The sequence below is a fragment of the Anolis sagrei genome, chromosome 2 (genome assembly GCF_037176765.1).
Source record: "Anolis sagrei isolate rAnoSag1 chromosome 2, rAnoSag1.mat, whole genome shotgun sequence".
Classification (NCBI taxonomy): domain Eukaryota; kingdom Metazoa; phylum Chordata; class Lepidosauria; order Squamata; family Dactyloidae; genus Anolis; species Anolis sagrei.
Window position 1 is genome coordinate 254,034,941 of NC_090022.1, and position 20,235 is coordinate 254,055,175.

Genomic DNA, 20,235 nt, shown 5'->3' on the forward strand with positions numbered 1-20,235 from the left:
GCTTAAATTGTTAAAATACTAAGAATTTGGAATAATAGCATTATATGATCCACCTAGATAAAATTTTCCGTTGCCAGAAGGACCAAACAACTCAATATTTTTATATCTGGTTTGTAAGCTTATTCCATCTGTTACAGAAGACAGTTATTAAAATATCTGAGAGAGCTGTTGAAAAGGCACCCATAAATTATAGTTGCCAGTTATTTCTATTTTGAGCAACAACAGATGAAAATGCATAAGAAAGAGATATATCAATATAAATATTAGAAAAAAACAAATACATCTGTTAATTGTGTGTTTGTCTGGCATAATAAATTCAAATTACTTACAAAAGGTATGAGAATCCCATACCAACCTTCTGAAGTAGTTTTATGATTCCTTAAATCATAAATCATATATGATTTCTTTTTATATTTTAAAGATTTTGTAATTATTTAGTCTGAAATAAGGCTTCAAGCCCATCCCTGATGGATATCATATCATTTGTAGACTTGGTTCTTTTAATTTTTTATTATAAGTAACTATATCCAATGGTTGTCACTTTGAGCAAATACACCCATACACAGAGAGCTGTGTGCCAAACCAAGCATTCGTTCCATCAGCTTCTGACAGAAATAATCACCTACTGCTAAAGGAATGATGCTCTTGGATTTTGTACATTTGCTGCCCATCTGCAAGGTGAGTTTTAGACCAGAGAATATTGTTAGTCACCTTTGCATAATGCCTTGATCCAAACAAGTGATTAAAATTGCTAAAGCTGGTTGTGCTTCTATATGATTGGTGGTACATGTAGAAGCCCAAAGTTTTGTTCTGCATGCATATGAACCCTGTCCTCACCCTAAGCACACTTAAAGTAGCAAGGCCCTTCAGGGGGAAAGGCCTCAAAGCTTCTTGACCTATATCTGTCAAGACTTTATATGCAAAGATGACTAACAATATTCTCTCCACTGGTCTAAAACTCAACTTGCAAAATCCATTAGCCCAGCATATCAGGTCTCTTGAAAAGCAAATTAGGTGCCTGGGCAGCCAGAACTGCTGGTTCTGACTTGGCTGGCAGCACTTTGTCAATCCATACAAATTGACTGGCAACAGATTGTTTTGAATTCCTGAGTCTAATTGATCTCATCAGCTTGTCAACAGCCTGGCATACCTTTTAACATACACATGGTGCCCTTTGGAAGAGGCTTCATCAACAGAATCCTGTTGATGTTTGTGTGAGTTGTCCTGGCTGGATTTGTGTTGTCCATGACCACCGCACACATAGTTCCTATAGGGACAGGCTCCTGTGCGGTGTACAAACTACTGTTTGTATGAGGTGTAAGAACTGCTGTTTGTTTAGCCTTCTTCTTCTTCTTCCTCTTCCTCTTCCTCCTCTTCCTCTTCTTCTTCTTATATCTATACCCCGCTTTATCTTCACAAAGGGAACTCCAAGCAGCTTGACATGAAAGCATTACTATGCAATTTAAAATATACAAATATACAAACATTGAAACAAAATTAAACACAAACAACACTAAAATTGAGTTAAAATCCATCAAAACATACTTACAGTTAAAAACCACAGCATCCCTGACTAGATCTTAAACACCTTCATCTTTAAAAGCCTGTCTGAATAGAAAAGTTTTAGCCTGCTTCTGGAAAGACAGGAGGGAGGAGGCCATTTTGGCTTTCCTGGGCAGGGAGTAACGAGGCAGCCACCAAGAAGGCTCGCTCTCTCAAACCCACCAACCATGCTTGAGATGGAGGTGGGACTAAGAGAAAGGCCTCTCCTGAAGATCTCAGGGCCTGGGCAGGTTCATGCAAGGAGATGCGGGCAGCCAAATAGCCTGAACCTCAACCATCTAGGGCTTTAAAGGTCATAACCTGCACTTTGAACTGTGCCCAGAAATAGATTGGCAGCCAGTGGAATTGCCAGCCCCAGTTAGCAACCTGCCTGCAGCTCTTTGGAATTGCTGAAGTTTCCGAGCACTCTTCAGAGGTAGTCCCACGTAGAGCATTTTACAGTAGTCCAGATAGGATGTAACTAAGGCATGTACTAACGTGGCCAGATCTGGCTTCTCAAGGAATGGTTTTAATTCCTTTCTGGCTACCATAGATACTTGGGACTCCACATTCAGTGCTGAGTCCAGGAGGACCCCCAAACTTAAGACCTGTGTCTTCAGGGGGAGTGTGATCCTATCCAGCATGTGCTGGATCCCTATTCCCTGGTCTGCCTTCTGACAGACCAGGAGTACTTCCATCTTGTCTGGATTAAGTTTCAATTTGTTTGCCCTCATCCAGTCCATTACTGATGACAGGCACTGGCTTAAGGACAGGACAGAGTTATCTTTTGATAATTCCACTGGTCATTATTTGAATAAGGAACCAAATGAGAAGAATCAGCACCATGACTTGTCTTAACTCGAATGGAGAATAATGAAAGGATATAGGGAAACAGTTGCCCTCATCTATTTTGTCCTCTTATTTAACTGTTTCCTGCATAGCAAGATGGTGTCCCTAAATATCTCTACCCTTCATTCTAGAACAAAGTGACTAGAGGGGTACCACAGGGCTCAGTCCTGGGCCTAGTGCTTTTCAACATCTTTGTCGAGAACTTGAATAATGGAATAGAGGGTATGGTTATCAAATTTGCAGATGACACTAAGTTAGGAAGTGTAGTTAATATCTGGGAGAACAGGATCAGAATACAAAATTACCTTAACAGGTTGGAGAATTGGACCAAAACTAACAGAATGAATGTCAACAGGGAGAAATGTAAATTACTACAGAAAAAAATGAAATGCACAGATAAAGGATGGGTGACACTTGGCTTGAAAACAGCACACGTGAAAGGGATTTAAGGAGTCGTAGTAGACCACATGCTGAATATGAGTCCACAATATGATGTGACACCTAAAGAAGCCAAAGTTATATGGGCTGCATCAATAGGAGTATAATGTCTTGATTGAAGGAAATAATAGTACCACTCTGTTTTGCTTTGGTCAGACCTTATCTGAAATACTATGTCCAGTTCTGGGAACAATTGAAGGAGGATCTTGACAAAATAAAACGTGTCCAGAAGAAGGCAACCAGAATGGCACACATTCTGGAAACCATGTCCTATGAGTAGTGGCTTGGGGAGTTGTAATCAGGCATTAAGCCTAGAGAAGAGAAAGTTGAGAGGTGACATGATAAGTAAAGGTAAAGGTTTCCTAATCATGTCCGACTCTGGAGGATCTCCATTTCTAAGCCAAAGAGCTGGCGTTGTCCATAGATGCCTCCAAGGACATGTGGCCAGCATGATTGCCTGGAGTGCCGTTACCTTTTCACTGGAGTGGTATCTATTGATCTACTCACATTTGCATGTTTTTGAACTGCTAGGTTGGCAAAAGCTAGGGTTAACAGAGGGAGCTCACCCCACTTCCTGAATTTGAACCGCCAACCTTTTATCTTAACCCAGCAGTTTAACCCACTGAGTCACCAGGGGGCTCTCAATTGGTGACATGATATCCATGTTTAAATATTTGAAAGAAAGTCATATTTAGGATGGAGCCAGTTTGTTTTCTGCTGCTCCAGAAATTAGGATGCGGAGCAATGAATGCAAACTGCAGGAAAAGAGATTCCCAAACATTAGGAAAACCTTCCTGACAGTAAGAGTTATTCAACAGTGGAATATGATGCTTTGGGATGTGGATGCTTTTAAACAGAGGCTAGATGATCATCTGTCAGAAGTGCTTTGATTATTACATAGAAGAGGGTTGAACTGATTATCTCTTGTCTTCTAACCCATATGCTTTTTTTCATCTTAAAAACAATGTATTTGGTAAGGAGCAATCTTTGAAGAGAGGAATAGTAACTCCATTGCTACAAAAATGTTTACAGATGAACATTCAGTGCACAATTAGTATTTTAACATATAATGTATTACAGTTAAAACATAGGAGTTTAATTGGGAAAGATTCAGTAAACTTAGTATTTGACTTCTGATGTATTCACCAAAAATTAAAAGTTTCTCTCATCATTGTTTTTTACTATTAAAAACACAGTGCTTGGCTTAAATAACAGAATAACAGAATAAAAATTAAACTTGGCCTTAATTTGGAATTCAGATATTTTTACCTTGCCTGTTACAGCTTTCAACACCATTCATTAATACTATAGAAGCATAAGACCTTCAAATGCTGACAACTCATGGCAGAATTTCTCTGCTGTGTGACAAGATTGCAGTGCTCTATTAATCTGCAAGTGACAATATATAGCTAAACTGGGTTGCAGGAACTTTTACAATACTCTCTTATTAGTAGAACATGGACTTCTAGAATATTTTGATTCGTATTTTTAAAAATTGTTTTATTGATGATCCAGATAAATAAAGTTCAATACTTATATTATTAAACACACCCTTATAATAGAACCACAGGAACATAACACAAATCCAAAATCTTTATCCGAAAACTCCATTAGCATGTCTCTTTTCCATATTGTGATGAAAGGTGTCACTAAAAGTTTTGCTACTTGTGTACATCTTTAATGAAAGTTTCTTTTAGCAACCATCTACTGACAGGATGCTCACAGTTGTGAAAATACATGATTTCTACTAAAACCCTCTTCCGCCATCTCTCTGGATTGTTTGGAACACGGTGGAGAATGGTTCTGGGATTTTCTTTCCTTCTACCATTAAGAAAGGGTGCTAGATTGATGCATCTTCTGTATCATGTTTTTCCCAGTAGGAAATAATTATTCATCTCCTAGTTCTAAGATAATTAAAGTCTGGCCATTATATTTGGGTCAGAGCTGGCAATTGAAAGGAAAAATGACTACTACTCAAAGATGTGGTCCCTGGACCAGCTTGAGCCATCAGTTGTCACTCCTTGGAAAGAAACCACAAGAGCCATCCAGTCCAACCCCCCGCAATGCAGGAACATAGAATCAAATCTGGAGCTCGAATAGAAGGAGCCCTTCCATCACAATGTCTATATTTATCTCAATTGTAATTTACTTTGACTGCTTGCTGCTGACCTTTTGTTCAAGCTGAGGATTTTGTGGGATTCCTAGTACAGTGGGCTTGCCATATCTGCAGAGGCTGAATTCTGTGGATACAAAAAAAAAACCTCACAAATTATCATGCCCATATTATTAAATGGCAACATGAAAATGCACACTTCAACATGTCAATGAATCAATGCAGTAGAAATCACAGATCTGGAGCCCATGGATCTAGAGGGCCCACTTCATTTTGAGATACTAATATTGTTTGTTTACTCTTGTAAACAACCTCACAAATCATGGTTGAGAGTCTGAATGAATATGAATGAGAAAGGATACATGACTGAGGTCATTAAAGAGATGATCTTTTATTTGTGTTCAAGGCCTTCTTCAGAAAGCAATATGCAAAAATCAAAAAAGGCCAACACATCAATATATCAGTTCCAATTACATAACAACATTAACATGTTTGTATACTACTTATACCCTATACATAACCAGTCAAATCAGAGCTGTAGAAATATATGAGCCAGGGGTGCCAAAACCAATGGCAAATTGAAAGCATGTTAATACAGGCTAATTTCTGTATATCTTGTAAGTAAATGGTAGAAAGTAGAGATACAATTCAAGATCTTATAAAGTGTTGGTACTTTCTTCATAAGCTTCATAGGACAATCCTTAGTTTATACTCCTTTTGCAAGTCTGAACACAAATGCTTTAAATAAAGAATAAAATGGCATGAAAATCAAATAATTTTTAATGTACTTATGTGACATCTGAAATGTAATTATACAACCAACATTATTTTAGTTTTATTACATGCTCTATTTGTTACTAATGCATCTTAAATAGCATTTGTATGGTCACATTTAAGGCTGGTTTGAGTGCAACCGCTGGTCCAGAATGCAGTAAACATGTTGTATGCCTTGGTGGTCCTATTGTGTACATATACGGCATGCATCTGGATTGGCCACCAGTCTTCTACTGAGCTAGTATTGAGGTGTTTGTATTAGCATTTAGAGCTTATGTACTCTAGAAACCTTTAAAAAGAACCTTAAAACTGGCTCTTCCGCTGCGTCTTTGGTGAGTAGGTACATTGTCATTGTACCTGTCACTGAACATCGAGAAAACCAAAGTGCTGTTCCAGAAGTCACTAGCCAAACCCTCTCCAATGCCAGAGATACAGCTTAATGGTGTAACATTAGAAAATATTGACCATTTCCGCTACCTTGGCAACCACCTCTCCACCAAAGTCAACATCGACACTGAAATATAACACCGCCTGAGCTCTGTGAGTGCAGCTTTTTTCCGAATGAAGCAGAGAGTGTTTGAGGACCCGGACATCCGTAGGGATACCAAGGTGCTTGTCTATAAAGCTATTGTCTTCTCAACCCTGCTATATGCCTGCGAAACGTGGACTGTCTACAGACGTCACATGCGACTCCTGGAATGATTCCATCAGTGCTGCCTCCGGAAAATCCTGCAAATCTCTTGGGAAGACAAGCAGACAAATGTCAGCGTGCTGGAAGAAGCAAAGACCACCAGCATTGAAGCAATGGTCCTCCGCCATCAACTCCGCTGGACCGGCCACGTTGTCTGGATGCACGACTACCATCTCCCAAAGCAGTTGCTCTACTCCGAACTTAAGAACGGAAAACTGAATGTTGGTGGACAGGAAAAGAGATTTAAAGATGGGCTCAAAGCCAACTTTAAAGTCTCTAGCAATAGACACTGAGAACTGGGAAGCCCTGGCCCTTGAGCGCTCCAGCTGGAGGCCAGCAGTGCTGCAGAATTTGAAGAGGCACGAATGGAGGGTGAAAGAGAGAAACGTGCCAGGAGGAAGGCATGTTAAGCCAACCCCAACCGAGACCGCCTTCCACCTGGAAACCAATGCCCTCACTGTGGGAGAAGATGCAGGTTAAGATTAGGGCTCCACAACCACCTACGGATCAAGAATACTGATCATGGAAGACTATCCTACTCGTCCAACGAGGGATCTCCTAGGTATACTATTGCTCAGCCTCAACATTTCTGTCACTGGAGTACACGTGTCCCCCCCCCCTTGTGGGAAAGCTTGGTTCCACAATCCCCGATTTAATGAGCTCCCCTTCACAAATCCCCTCCTCCTTTTATCTCACCCAAGTTTTTAAATAAGTTTTTAAATCATTTTATTCTGCACATGTGGCCCGCCCATTGTCACTGTGACTGTGTTTATAGTAATCTCATATTCCTAATGTATTCATATGTTTTATGTAATTATGATGTTGCTGCTTGTGTTTTGGTTTTTATTTTGCTGTAATTTGTTGTTTGGGCCTGGCCTCATGTAAGCCACCCCGAGTTCCCGTTGGTGGAGATGGTGGCGGGGTATAAATAAAGATTATTATTATTAGTAGTAATAACTTAGTTCTATGGTTTCTGAAGGAATGTATCATTTCCTTTACAAGCAATACAGTAAGGGCAGCATGAGTATCCAGGAGGCACTGGTATCCACGTGACTATTTGTTTTGATGCCTTTTCTCTAGTGATGTGGACTCATTGGAATAGTCAACCCCTCAACCCTGGTCGCTGGGAAAGATGCTCAGTTATTGGTATGAGTAAGAAATGGGAAAGTAAAACATTAACAAGGGGAAGGAGGAATGGTATCTACCATTGGTTTTCATGGTTAAATTGTTACCATTTGCTTCCACTTGGAAATATCCTTTTGAAGCTGAAAGCCTTGCCCTGTGATCCTGATACTCAGGACCAGAAGTATCGTTTGTTTGTTTACTATATTTATACTCCACCCTTCTCACCTTGAAGGGGACTCAGAGCAACTTACAATAGGCAAAAATTCAATGCCGCATAAAACAGATATACAAATAAAATAAACAAATACACTAAAAGCCGTAAAGTATCACTTTATTGGGAAGTATATACAGTATCAGTGTAGTTACTTCTTTAATGTACAAGTCTTTTATACTGTCATTATCCACCTTCTGTGATATATTTACATGCATATTTGGTATGAAATAATAACAATAACAAATATTGTTATTTATGTCCTTGAACACATAATCTTGAACACATTATATGAGTTAGCATTATTTATACTTGCAGAAATCCATTATAATCTGTTGACTGGAGTGTCTTACATAACAGTAGACAAGTAAAGTATCTTGTTAATTATGATATAGTATACACTTTCAATTCCAGTTACACAGACGTTTTTTATTGATAAACTTTGTGCTGATGGTAAAAAATGCAAATTGCTAGAATGCATAAAAGGTTGACAATTATTTTGCTTTTGTAACTGAGTCAGACTTTAAAAGAAAGTATTTGAGCGAATTGCCATTAACAGATAGATCACTAAAGACTCAAAAATTGATTTATCTTTTTATAAGTAATGGCTACATCCCCAAATGAATTTATATATATTTTAATAAATGGTTTATTAGAATAAAACTCTTCTTTTGTGGGCTTGATTGATGTTATCTGCCTAAGCACGTTGTATAACCCTCCTCTTTAGTTAGTTTATAACAGCTGGAGCTTTAATTTTTTGATCAGATTAACTCTGATTAATAACTAACAATGTATTTTTCTTATACATCAACAGTTCACCATTGCTGAGTGGAAATGGGATTGGTCACATTTGCTGCCAAGTTATCTGGGACTAAGTAGGATGACCTTTGGAGCACTACTGGCACACAGGTAATAACATTGACAAAAGAGGTAGCGCTTCTCTAAACTTCTGTACATATAATAGAAGCAGCTTTGTCTATTGTACTTTAAGCTCATGGTCAAAATGTTAAAATGTGATGATCTGCATGCAAAGTGCTGCTTTCATGTCGTCTTTCCATTGCAGCTCCTTGTACTCCCTTGAAAAGATGCTTCTGAGAGTCAGGGAAACTTTATAAATAGAATGGGATTTATCATGGGGATGGCCTTCAAGAAGACCATTGACATAAATTGGTGACTCCCCCCCTTGCCTAAATGAAAAGGATTCTCTTTATATAAAGTTTCTATGTAGTTTCAAAGACTACTGAGGGGCCTCTTCCTTTGCATCAGGTCACGTTGCCTAATAATGGAATGGTAATTCATGAGAAAAAGGTGGAAGCAGAGGTTTGTACACATTGGTATCTTTAGTGCACAATATTGTTTCCTGATTTTGGTATCCACTAATGGTTAGATTACAAGAACATGAATAGAATGTGGATTAAATATGTAAATGAAGGAATTATGTTTGTTTTAAAAACCCTTGAGATTGACACGTGACATGTTGCTAGGATCTGCCAAAATTGTGCTATGTGGAAGTGTTTGTAATTTTATAAGTTTTGTTTGTGGTGAAGCAGATATTTATATGATATATAATATTGTAAACAAAGCCACTGAAAACAGGATTGGGCCCTGGTGTTTTTTCCCTAGATAGGTTACCCCTAACTTTTCATGGTTAGGTTGAGGGGCTGCGAGTGTTTGATCATAGGCTGACCATCTGGGTAAGTACCTCAGAGCTGGAATAGTAACTTTTGCCAAGTGAGAATGGAGCTCACTGCTGTGTATGAAGGCAGGGATCCATAGAAGTTACCATTTACCTCTGTGTCTTTCTGACTTCCTATGGGCCAGGTAGAGATTTTGGAGCCTTTTAACTAAGGAGTCTCCCAGTAGGCATGTCCACAGCATTCTTGGCAGCAAGGGAGCTTACTGACAGGCAGATGAGTCAGGAAGAAAAGTAATTTGGTGTAGCATATGGGAAAAAGGAATGAGTTGGGAAGGCCTGGAAGGAAATCAGGGGAAAAAACATGACTGTAGATGTGCCCATGGTCCACCTGGTCACTGGTTTGATGCACTGACTAAAATCTTTTCATAAAATCTCAAATGTTGCATATTATTATTGATTTCTTATAGATTCATTGTTTAATGTATTGTTGAAGGCTTTCATGGTTGGAATCACTGGGTTGTTGTAGGTTTTTTCGGGCTATATGGCCATGTTCTAGAGGCATTCTCTCCTGACGTTTTGCCTGCATCTATGGCAAGCATCCTTAGAGGTAATGAGGTCAGACCTCACTACCTCTGAGGATGCTTGCCATAGATGCAGGCAAAACGTCAGGAGAGAATGCCTCTAGAACATGGCCATATAGCCTGAAAAAACCTACAACAACCCAGTGATTCATTGTTTTTTTCAGTGGATGTCAAAACAATTTACAAATAATGATACTACTGAGAAAAATAAAAAAAATGCAATATGGTCAGCCCTCGGCCCACCACAAAACTGCCAGGCCCTGGGACGTTATGTGCTCTCCCCTTATTTGCACTGATTTTAGATAGAAACCACAAGTCATATTAAATGTGTTTCATAATAATAAGGAGCTACAGTCACATCTAGATGAATTGGTGCACTGACTGAAATGTGTTCATTGTAAGAAATTACACGAAAGCTTTGGAATGCTGATCACTGTATGAGAGCATTTGTGAACATTAGATTTCCAATTAAAGCACTACTTTTTGAACTGAAATGTAAATCATTATTGAAAAGTTGAGTTTGGCAATAATTGTATTTTGTGATATATAAAATGGGATCAAATGTTCAGATTAACTTTTAGAAGTGCAGGTTTTAAAATATTTTACTATGGAATTTCATAAGTATAATATGCCAAAACAGCTCCAAGTAGATTCTATTATTTGTTTCAGAATAGCTGCCAGACGTAAAATTTCTTCTAGTTATTACAGGAAATTTTGGAACTTACATTTAGTAACGTGTTTCCTTGCATAATATATTTATTATGGATCCAGTTGGACAAAGTTTCCCAAGTCTATAGTTATGTGATGGCATTGTGTGACCAGGCCACTTCTAGCATATTGTAAAGAAGAAATATTTTCTTTACTGTAAAGAAAAAAATATTTTCTGCTTTCCACACATGAGTGTGCATGTGCTTTTGGATTTCTTGTCAATGTATTGTTGCCCCATGGATTTTATAGGATTCTCTTAGGCAAGAAATACTCAGAAGTGCCTTAAACATCTGGTATTCACTGGCAATCTCCCATCCAAGTAATAACCAGAGCACGATCCTGGTTTGCTCCTAATACTAGACAGGCTCTGCTGCCTCAAAGTCAAATAAATCATATATGTTTTAGTGAATATATAGATAACATCTGTTATATGTGTTAGCTTTATAACAAAATGTTGATTAGAAATAGCTCATTTCCTTAACTTTTTTAGACATTTGCTCAGTTTCCTCTTTCACTTCTGCATCAAGCCAAGATGAGTTTGGCCATTACAAAATCAAATCAACATCACAAACTCAAATGAATATCGGGCAATGTGTGCATTCAAATATAGAATATAAAAAGTTTGTTTTCATCCAAACCCTCTATTTTGACATCAACTCCTTTAAACTGCCCTAAGCACTAGGGATAGAAATAATATTATAAAATCAATTGAAGGGCCTTCAATTTACCTGTCCGAACATATCTCCCTCAACGAGCCAGCTAGGAGGTTAAGATCTTCTGGAGAGGCCCTGCTCTTGATCCTGCTTCCCTCATAAGTGCAGTTGGTGGGGGTGATAGATAGGATCTTCTCAGTGGTGGCTCCCCAGCTATGAAACTCCCTCCCTAGTGAAATTAAACCAGCCCCCTCCCCCCTGACCTTCAGGGAAAAACTAAAAACTTGGATGTGGGACCAAGGATTCAGTTAGTAATTTACTGGTGCAATAAGAGAACATAGAATAGTACAGTGACAATCTGGAATGGCCATGGACTACAATATTGGACTGCATTATTTTAAATAAGTGGTTTTTAATGTTTTACATACTTTTAATGATTGTTGTAATACGTATATATGTTTATTGTATGTTTTTATGGTATCAAATCATTGCCTATATCTGTGAGCTGCCTTGACTCTCCTACGGGGTGAGAAGAGCAGGGTATAACTTTGGTAAATAAATAAAGAATCCACACTGACAAGGATTTTTGCAGTTCAGAACTTATTCTGCACAAAATTCACAGAAAATAATATTTTCTGCATAGAGAATAATACAATTATTTCAGCGCAAGGATATTCATTCCTACATAGAAAATGCTATTTTCAGCACAGAAAATGCTTTAATTGTGGATTTATTAGGTTCTTGTGGGGTTTTTTCGGGCTATAGGGCCACGTTCTAGAGGCGTTTCGCCTGCATCTATGGCAAGCATCCTCAGAGGTAGACCTCACTACCTTTGAGGATGCTTGCCATAGATGCAGGTGAAACATCAGGAGAAATGCCTCTAGAACATGGCCCTATAGCCCCAAAAAACCCCACAAGAACCTAGTGATTCCAGCCATGAAAGCCTTCAACAATACATTGTGGATTTATTCTTTGTAAAATTCACTCATGCTGGTTTTGTGCAGATAAATTTTCTGTACAGGAATTAATATTTTTGCATTGAAATTCTGCTTTCTGCAAAGAAAATGATGTTTATTATGCAGAAAATAATATTTATTTGCAAAATAATTGTTAATTTGTGCAGAATAAATCAAATTATGAATAGCTGTGCGCTTTTCAAAGATTTTTAAAGATTTTCTAGCAGCAAGAAGAATATTGCTGAAATTACTCATTCCTACATTTGTGTAGAAAATTAGTGAAGAATTACCCCTTACTAAGTACAATATTCTGCTCTTCAGGATGGGCAATATTTAACAAGGTTTATTATTCATTTTTGTTTTGAGGGTACTTGTACGTGATTGAAGAGCAGATATTATCCCAAATTACGTATTCTATCAGAAAAAAATATTCCATGGCTTAGAAATACAATGTAGAGAAACTAAAAAAATGTCCAGGTGTTTATTCACAAAGTTAAGTGAACCTCAACTTATGGTGCTGGTTCACTTTTACCATCTAGTGTTTGAAAAGGAAGGTTTTTTTGCTCATGGTTGTTGATGGAGGAGAAAAAATCTATGTTATTTTGTGTTAGGCTGATTAATTTATTTGATATCTGCATAGTGGGAAACGAAATTAATAATTCCCTCACGGAAAGATGAATTTCTAAAGCAATAATCCCACTTCGTGAACTTTTTTTTACAATCATTCAATTTCAGTTACATTTTTTGTGTAACAGTCACATCTGCAGATAGGATATAATGAGTTATATTTACACATTATTTTCAAAATCTGAAAGTGAGTATTAATCTGCATTTTAAAAAAACATAAAAGTGATTATTATTGCTAATGCTAATACAGTCTGCCACCTCTGACAGCTGTTTGTATTTCTGTTGATTTGGGCCTGGTTGATTTCACAGTGGAGGCTAAAATTCTCTTATGTCATTTGCAATATTTTATTTTCAGTGTTGATTCAGTTGCTAAACGATTTTACTGTCTTATTAAGGACTAGATACATGAACATTTAAAACCAAAAGTTGCTCAGTTAAGGTCAGCACTTTCGATTTGAATCAAATTTAGATTGTCTCTGCATATGTCCTTTATCTGGAATGATTATCACAAAAATATAAACACAGTTTTAGTAGTATATACTTAATAAATTGCCATCCTATAGTGAGAACCAATGGTTTATTTTCCACATTCTTAGTTATGTTCAGCTGTGCTCCAGTTTATCTCTTAACTTCTTATATGTCATTTAGATCAGGGTTCTTACACTTCAATTTTCAAATGTTTTGGACTTTAGCTTCCAGGATCTTTAACTATTGATCACACTGGCAAGGTTTATAGGAGTTGAAGTCTAAAACGTCTGAAGACATCATCATAAGCAATCCCTCGTGGCCAAGTATGATTGCCTTCTAAGTGTAGGGTCTTGGCGGTGGGTCCATAGGTGACTGTAGAGCCACATCTGAAGGACCAAAGGTAAGAAACCCCTTATCAAAAGCCAGAGTGAAGTACCAGTTGGTGTTAGACTAGGATCAGGTTCATGTTCTCCATAAGACATTAAGTGGCCATGTGTTAGCCATTCTTTTTTCAGCTTGACTTACTTCGAAGAATGGTTTAGTTTGAAAGAACATATGAACAGCATGCTGTATTAGACCAGCATTCTGTCAAGTGCAACCGTTACGTTCAAATAGAGAGTATCAGCTGCCTAAGGGTAGCCAAGCGGAACAGGACTGCAGTAACATCTTCCCAGTCATATTAGAATCATACAATCACAGAGTTGGAAGAGACCACCAGCCCAATCCCCTGTCATGCCGGAACAAACAATTAAAACATCCCTGACAGAGTACCATCTAGCTTCTGCTTAAAAACCTCCAGAGAAGGAGGCTCCACCACACTCCAAGGCAGCATACCATCAGGAAGTTTTTCCTGACAACTGGTCTGCAGAAGCATACTTAATACAGACAGTCCCCAAGATTGGCTTTGTAGGTTTGTTCTTAAGTTGAATTTGCTCATAAGTCAGAACAGCTTCATTTTTTCAGTGTGACTTCAGCCAAAAAATATATAGTTTTAAACTTTGGATAGCATAGGGAAGGGTTAACACCCCTGTGGTGTTTGTTTTGTTGTCTGTGCTCCTGTTCAGGAGGTTTCACCTCACTTTTTGTCCCCGTGATAGTTGGCTTTTGAAAAAAAATGGCTTGTTGTGGAAACAAGGATTTGTGATAAAGCTTCAGTGGAGACACCTTTTCCCCATGACAACTCTTTCAAGGGAGAATTTACCTTCCAAGGGGCAATTTCTCTCACTTCCTGTTCTTATCTATGAGTTGTTTATAAGTTGGATGTTTGTAACTTGGGGACTGCTCGTACTGGCCCTGTTACTTTAAGTTCTGTATATTCGTCCTGACTCTTATCCTTCATGATTTTATCCCCCTTAAAGTCAATCAAATTGGTGAACTTCCTGGGCTGGCTAATTTCTCAATTTCTTTCTGTGTGTATGTGTGTGTGTGTATCTGTCTGTCTATCTATCTATGAATGAAAAAAATATTGTTCAGAATATCACACCATTTAGTTTTAATTCATTACCCCAAGTTCCAGCATTAAGGGAAAGAAAGAAAAACGTCACATACACTCCTCCACAGCATGCATTCTTCTTTTGTTTTGTCTCCCCCTATTCAGTGTATCCCTCTACTAAGCTAAGCAGCCTGAAATATTTAACCTTTCCTTACAGAGGAGTTGTTACAGGCCTTTTGTTTATTTTGGTTATTATTTTTGCATGTTTTCCATCTCTTACGAATCCTTTTTCAGATGATGTGACAAAAAATTTGTGTGTGGGCAATGTATTTATGTATTTCTGTTCACATTGTGCCCAATGCAATGTTATTTTTTTAAAAGCATTTATTATATATTCCTTTTGCATTTCAGTCAAAATGGAATTAGACTTTAAAAAAAAAAAAAAAAGCAGCATTTTATCACCCTATTTATCAGAACCCAAAGATCTCTTTTTTCCAGTCAGTCATCTCTAACTGATGTTCCATCATTATATATATTCCAGGTACACAGCTTTGAGTTGCTTGAAGGAACGGTACAATATGAATGTAAAAATAAGCAAATATATTAGATATCATCTAATCATTTCCCAGTGCAATTTTTGCTTACAGTCAGGATTAGTTCACCATGCTATGAATGACATGAAATAAAGCATTTATAACTGTCATCAGATGTGAACATCTAAATATTTTTAAATAGTCGTCATAACATGCACTGGTGTGAAAATTATCACAACAGCCAGTTTTCTCAATATTCTTAAAACATCTTTCTCTGGGCCCAGTACATTGGGTGGACAGTCAATTTGACATAAAACTAGAACAGTATTGCTTAAAGTAGGGCAAAGGATGGCAAAGATGGGGGAAATGGTTCTGAAAGGCCTTTAAAACTGTGATTTTATGGATGACTCCTGTGATCAAGTATTGTGTACATCATGGTTCATTTCTTTGGATAGCGTCTCTCCAGACTCCTGCAGTATACTTTTGTTTTCAGAGGTCAGAAACCTTAATTGTAGGACTTGCATATTATAGTAAAGAAAGAACGGGGGGTTGTCATTCAAAAAGTTTGCGATATGAAATATGTCACAGAGGAAAGCTTTTTTTTTTTTTTGTAGCCCTTAGATTGACAGACTATGACAAAACTGTATTCACGTTGCTTGAATACATCTTTTGTCTAGTTTTACCTCCCTTTTGACTTGTCTAGAAAAATGACATATTGAGGTTTTCATTTGCTTTAACCAGGTGTGGCTTTCTGTATAGAAGCTAGCTGGATAGGACTTGCAGTTGAAAGCGAATGAACCAGTGAAGCTTGGAAAGGCCATGGCCCTTCTTCAGATGGTAGCGATAAGTTGAAAGACTCATTAATCAACAGCAGAGTCACAGGTGTGGTGCTTTTCCTACAAACTGCCAGCAGACTGTGAAAGTCATAGCCAGCACACACTTCTGTCAAAGTGGACATACAAACACTCGTAAGCATTTTCTCCTCCTTTTAGCTGAAAAATGCCACTGCTTGAGAGGAGGAATGAATATTTATACTACTTTTTCAGTTGTTTGGGGCTGTTTTTATTTCTGCATGTTACTATAATAAAATATACATACATTTACTACATATATGTAGCTATTGGTTTATTAAGGCTTGAAAGGGTCGAGGTGAGTTACTGTAATGAATTGTTACCCGCATCATTCTTCATTCATGATATATAACACTTTAAGATTAATTAAGTAAAGGTAAAAGTTTCCCCTAGACATTAAGTGTAGTCGTGTTCGACTGGGGGGTTGTGCTCAACTCCATTTCTAAGCCAAAGAGCCAGCGTTTTCTGTAGACACCTCCTATTTCATGTGGCTGGAATGACTTCATGGTTTCGGTTTTGAACGGTTCTTTTGTTAGCTGAATCTCTTTAAGAAAACTCATACAAAAATAAATATGGAAGCCTTTTCCTTATAAACTGTATTGATAAAGCACCTACATACAACCAGGCCGTTAAGTGTTAATCAAATTAATAGTAAAAGATTTAATTCCGTTTAGAATAATTATATGGGTAATTTAACAATACACTTGCTTCAAAACTGAAGGCATTTGTATGAAATTAAACCAAATCTCAATAAATGCTACGTTGAATCACATACCTTCTTATTGTTTCTCAAGTACAAAGAAATCCTTCAGAATGCAGAGAACTGGCATCTGCTAAAATGTGGCTTTTCCTCAAATTCTCATTATTTCTCACAAGTTTTAAACTGTTAATTTAATTTTGCATTATGTCTGTGTTTTCTCATGAATCTCGAATTATGAAAAAGCATTTTATACATATTCATCTGAGTAATTATGTGCTAAACCTAAGGAAACTTGCTTGTGAATCGACTCCATAGCATTGTTGTATCATGGTATTTATTTCCTTCAGCTTTTTGTGCAGTATGAAGTTTATAGTATATGACAGGGGTCCACAAACTTTATAAACAGAGGGCCAGATCACAGTCCCTCAAACTGTTTGAGGGTCAGATTGTAATTTGAAAAAAAAATGAATTCCTATGCACACTGCACATATCTTATTTGTAGTGCAACCCCCCCCCCCCACTTAAAAACAATACAATAATTAAAATGAAGAACAATTTTAACGTATTTGGCCCTCAGGCCTTAGTTTGAGGACCCCTGGTATATGACATGGCACTTCAATAAAACAATTCATGGAACAGTTCGGGGTTTTAATATACAAACATTTGCCTTTTTAAATGCACATTTTAATTTTAATAATATAGTTTTAAAAGAAATAGAACTATTTCTTACATGTGCGCACACGTGTGTATGATAAAGAATCAAAGTAATCAGGACTGGATGATACAATATTGACATAGAAACTGTTCTTTAAAAGATAGAGGTTTATATTTAATAACAAAATACTTGAAAAGTATATAGTTAGCTGTTTTTTTTAAAGTGAACTAGCTTAAAATTACACTCATTATTTTTCTATATAGATTTAGAATTCCTAAAATGCACTAAGCTACTTTATTAAAAAATGTGATCTATTCATTCACATTTTTTAATAAAGTAGCTTAGTGCATTTTAATTTAATGCAAAATTAAATTAAATCTATTCATTGTAAACATTATTAGTTGAATGGACTTGGAGCTTGTCTCTTATTGATCACATTGTGTGATGGTACTGTTCATTCTTATGCAGTTTAATCTCAACCCTAGAATTCTTTGTTTAACGTCTTTGTTGTATTTCCAGAGATAAACAGAAATCTCCTAGAATATCTACTCTTAACATAATTAACTAACGACATCTCTGTTGGAATAACTCATGGTTAATATGTCATATCCCTAGGAACAAACTACTCCCTATTTATAGCATTGTTTCTGAACCAAGAGTGTAAAAACAGATCTGCTGGGATCTATTACTCATTGAGTTCAGTACCATTTCCCTAATCATATAAAGCAGTTTACTCCCTAGATCCAATTTATAAAGACATGAGGTCTCTCCCATCCTAGATTGAACACATTGTCATTAGTATAGCAAAGGAAGAAAAGTCTTTTTACTGGCCTCAGTTTTGGATAGTTCTTCCTATTATGGTTAGTAATTCAGTAACTGAGCCATTTTAAGAAAACTCATACAAAAATAATATGGAAACATTTCCCTTATACATTGCATTGATAGAGCACTTAATGCAACCAACCCTTTACTAGTAAATGTTAAGAATTTGTTCTGTCCATTATGGAAATAATTCCATGTAATTATTTCATGATCCCCTTTTGCTTTACATGGTAATAGCCACATTTAGAACATAAACAAATAATTTATACTGTTGTTTTATTCATATCCTGTCTTTGTCCCCATATTGAAAACTGATGTGGTTTACAAAACCTAAAAAAGATATAGATGAAGGCATAAAGGCAGTTCTGAAACTCCAGTTGGTTCAAAATAGGGTATTCAGATTGGTTACAGGAATATCCAGGAGTAAGCATATTACATCTATCCTAAAGTCACTCCACTGGCTGCCAATTAGTTCCTGGGCAAAGACCTTTAAAGCACTACATGGTTTGGGTCCAGGTTACCTATAGGATTACCTTCTCCCATACAATCTGCCCCAAACACTGTCCTCTGGTGGGGGCTACTCCAACCTGCCAGAGGACCTTTTCATTCGCCACCCTAAAACAGTGGAACAACCTGCCAAAAGAGCTGTTGGAATTTAAGACACAATTGAAGACCCATCTCTTCCGGCCGGTCAACTGAGGCAGTTTTAATCATGAATTTTAAACTCATGTCTTGTGTCCACTATATTTTGATCATAGTTCTGTGTATTTTAATATATGTATTCGTGAAAAGATGTTTTAATATATGTATTTTATATAAATAAAAATATTATTATTAAAGGCACATAAATTAAACTTTCTTAAAATGCAATTAAATTATCTATAGAAATAAAACTATTTAAAACATACAGCATCCAAAAGGACAACAGAAATATATTGGTCTATTTCACATCATCTTATTGGCTCTGCCCTCCAGATAATCTTGGAACCCCTTTCAGCACCCCCTGAAAAATCCCTTTTCCCTGATATGCCTTTTGAGTGATCAAAATCACATTTGGCACATCACAGAGAGGATGACTAGAAGGATAAACGAGCAATGGTGTCAAAATCTGTCAAGGCAAGAACATTCAACAGTCATCTGTTCAGTTCCCAATGTACGTTCTTAACTAAGGTGATCATAACCGTCTTTGTCTCAAAACCAGGCTTGACACTAGATTGCAATGTATTTAGATACTCTGGTTTGTTGATGAATTTCTGGAGCTGGGAAGCCATTGCACACTCCAAAACCCTGCAAAAAAAAAAAAAGCGGAATGTAAGAAACATTGTCCAATATAGGTGTTAACTCTGATATATGGTGACCCTATCTTTGGGATTTCTTGGCAGTATTTATTCAGAGGAGGTGTGCCATTGACTTCCTCTAAGACTGAAAGAGTGTGAGTTGCCTACGTTTATATAATGGATTGCCATGCTTAACTGTGCGTATGGTGACTGTACCCTATGGTGTTGCTATATGTTTGAGTTTTTGTACCACTCGGAGATCTTTTGTCCCCAGTCCATGATTAAAATGTATGAAGGCAGAATTCCTAATTCTATATTCTATTCCAAGTGTCTTGCTTTGTAGTCCACTAGAACCTAATTAATCTTTTCAGTTTAACTTCTTATCTCAGATAGCATCTTAACAATTCTAATTCCTCTGTCAATGTGTTCACCAAATGTTTCTTAAATATCTGATAAAGTGTGTGCATTTGGTTGACCATGGATCTATGGACTGAATTTTTTCCTGATTTTTTGGGAGGGAACAAACAAGAGAAAGTATAATAATAATAATAATAATAATAATAATAATAATAATAATAATAATAGGGACTTGG

The 20,235-nt window shown here is 37.0% G+C and overlaps 1 protein-coding gene across 1 annotated transcript in view; it reads left to right on the forward strand.

The window, feature by feature from the left end:
* The window catches only part of KIAA0825 (KIAA0825 ortholog), a 225,246-nt gene that overhangs the window by 125,456 nt on the left and 79,555 nt on the right, over positions 1–20,235 (forward strand). Inside the window, exon 19 of the mRNA XM_060761787.2 lies at positions 8,558–8,652. Within this exon, the coding sequence (XP_060617770.2) occupies positions 8,558–8,652 (95 nt within the window). The remainder of the gene's footprint in view (positions 1–8,557; positions 8,653–20,235) is intronic.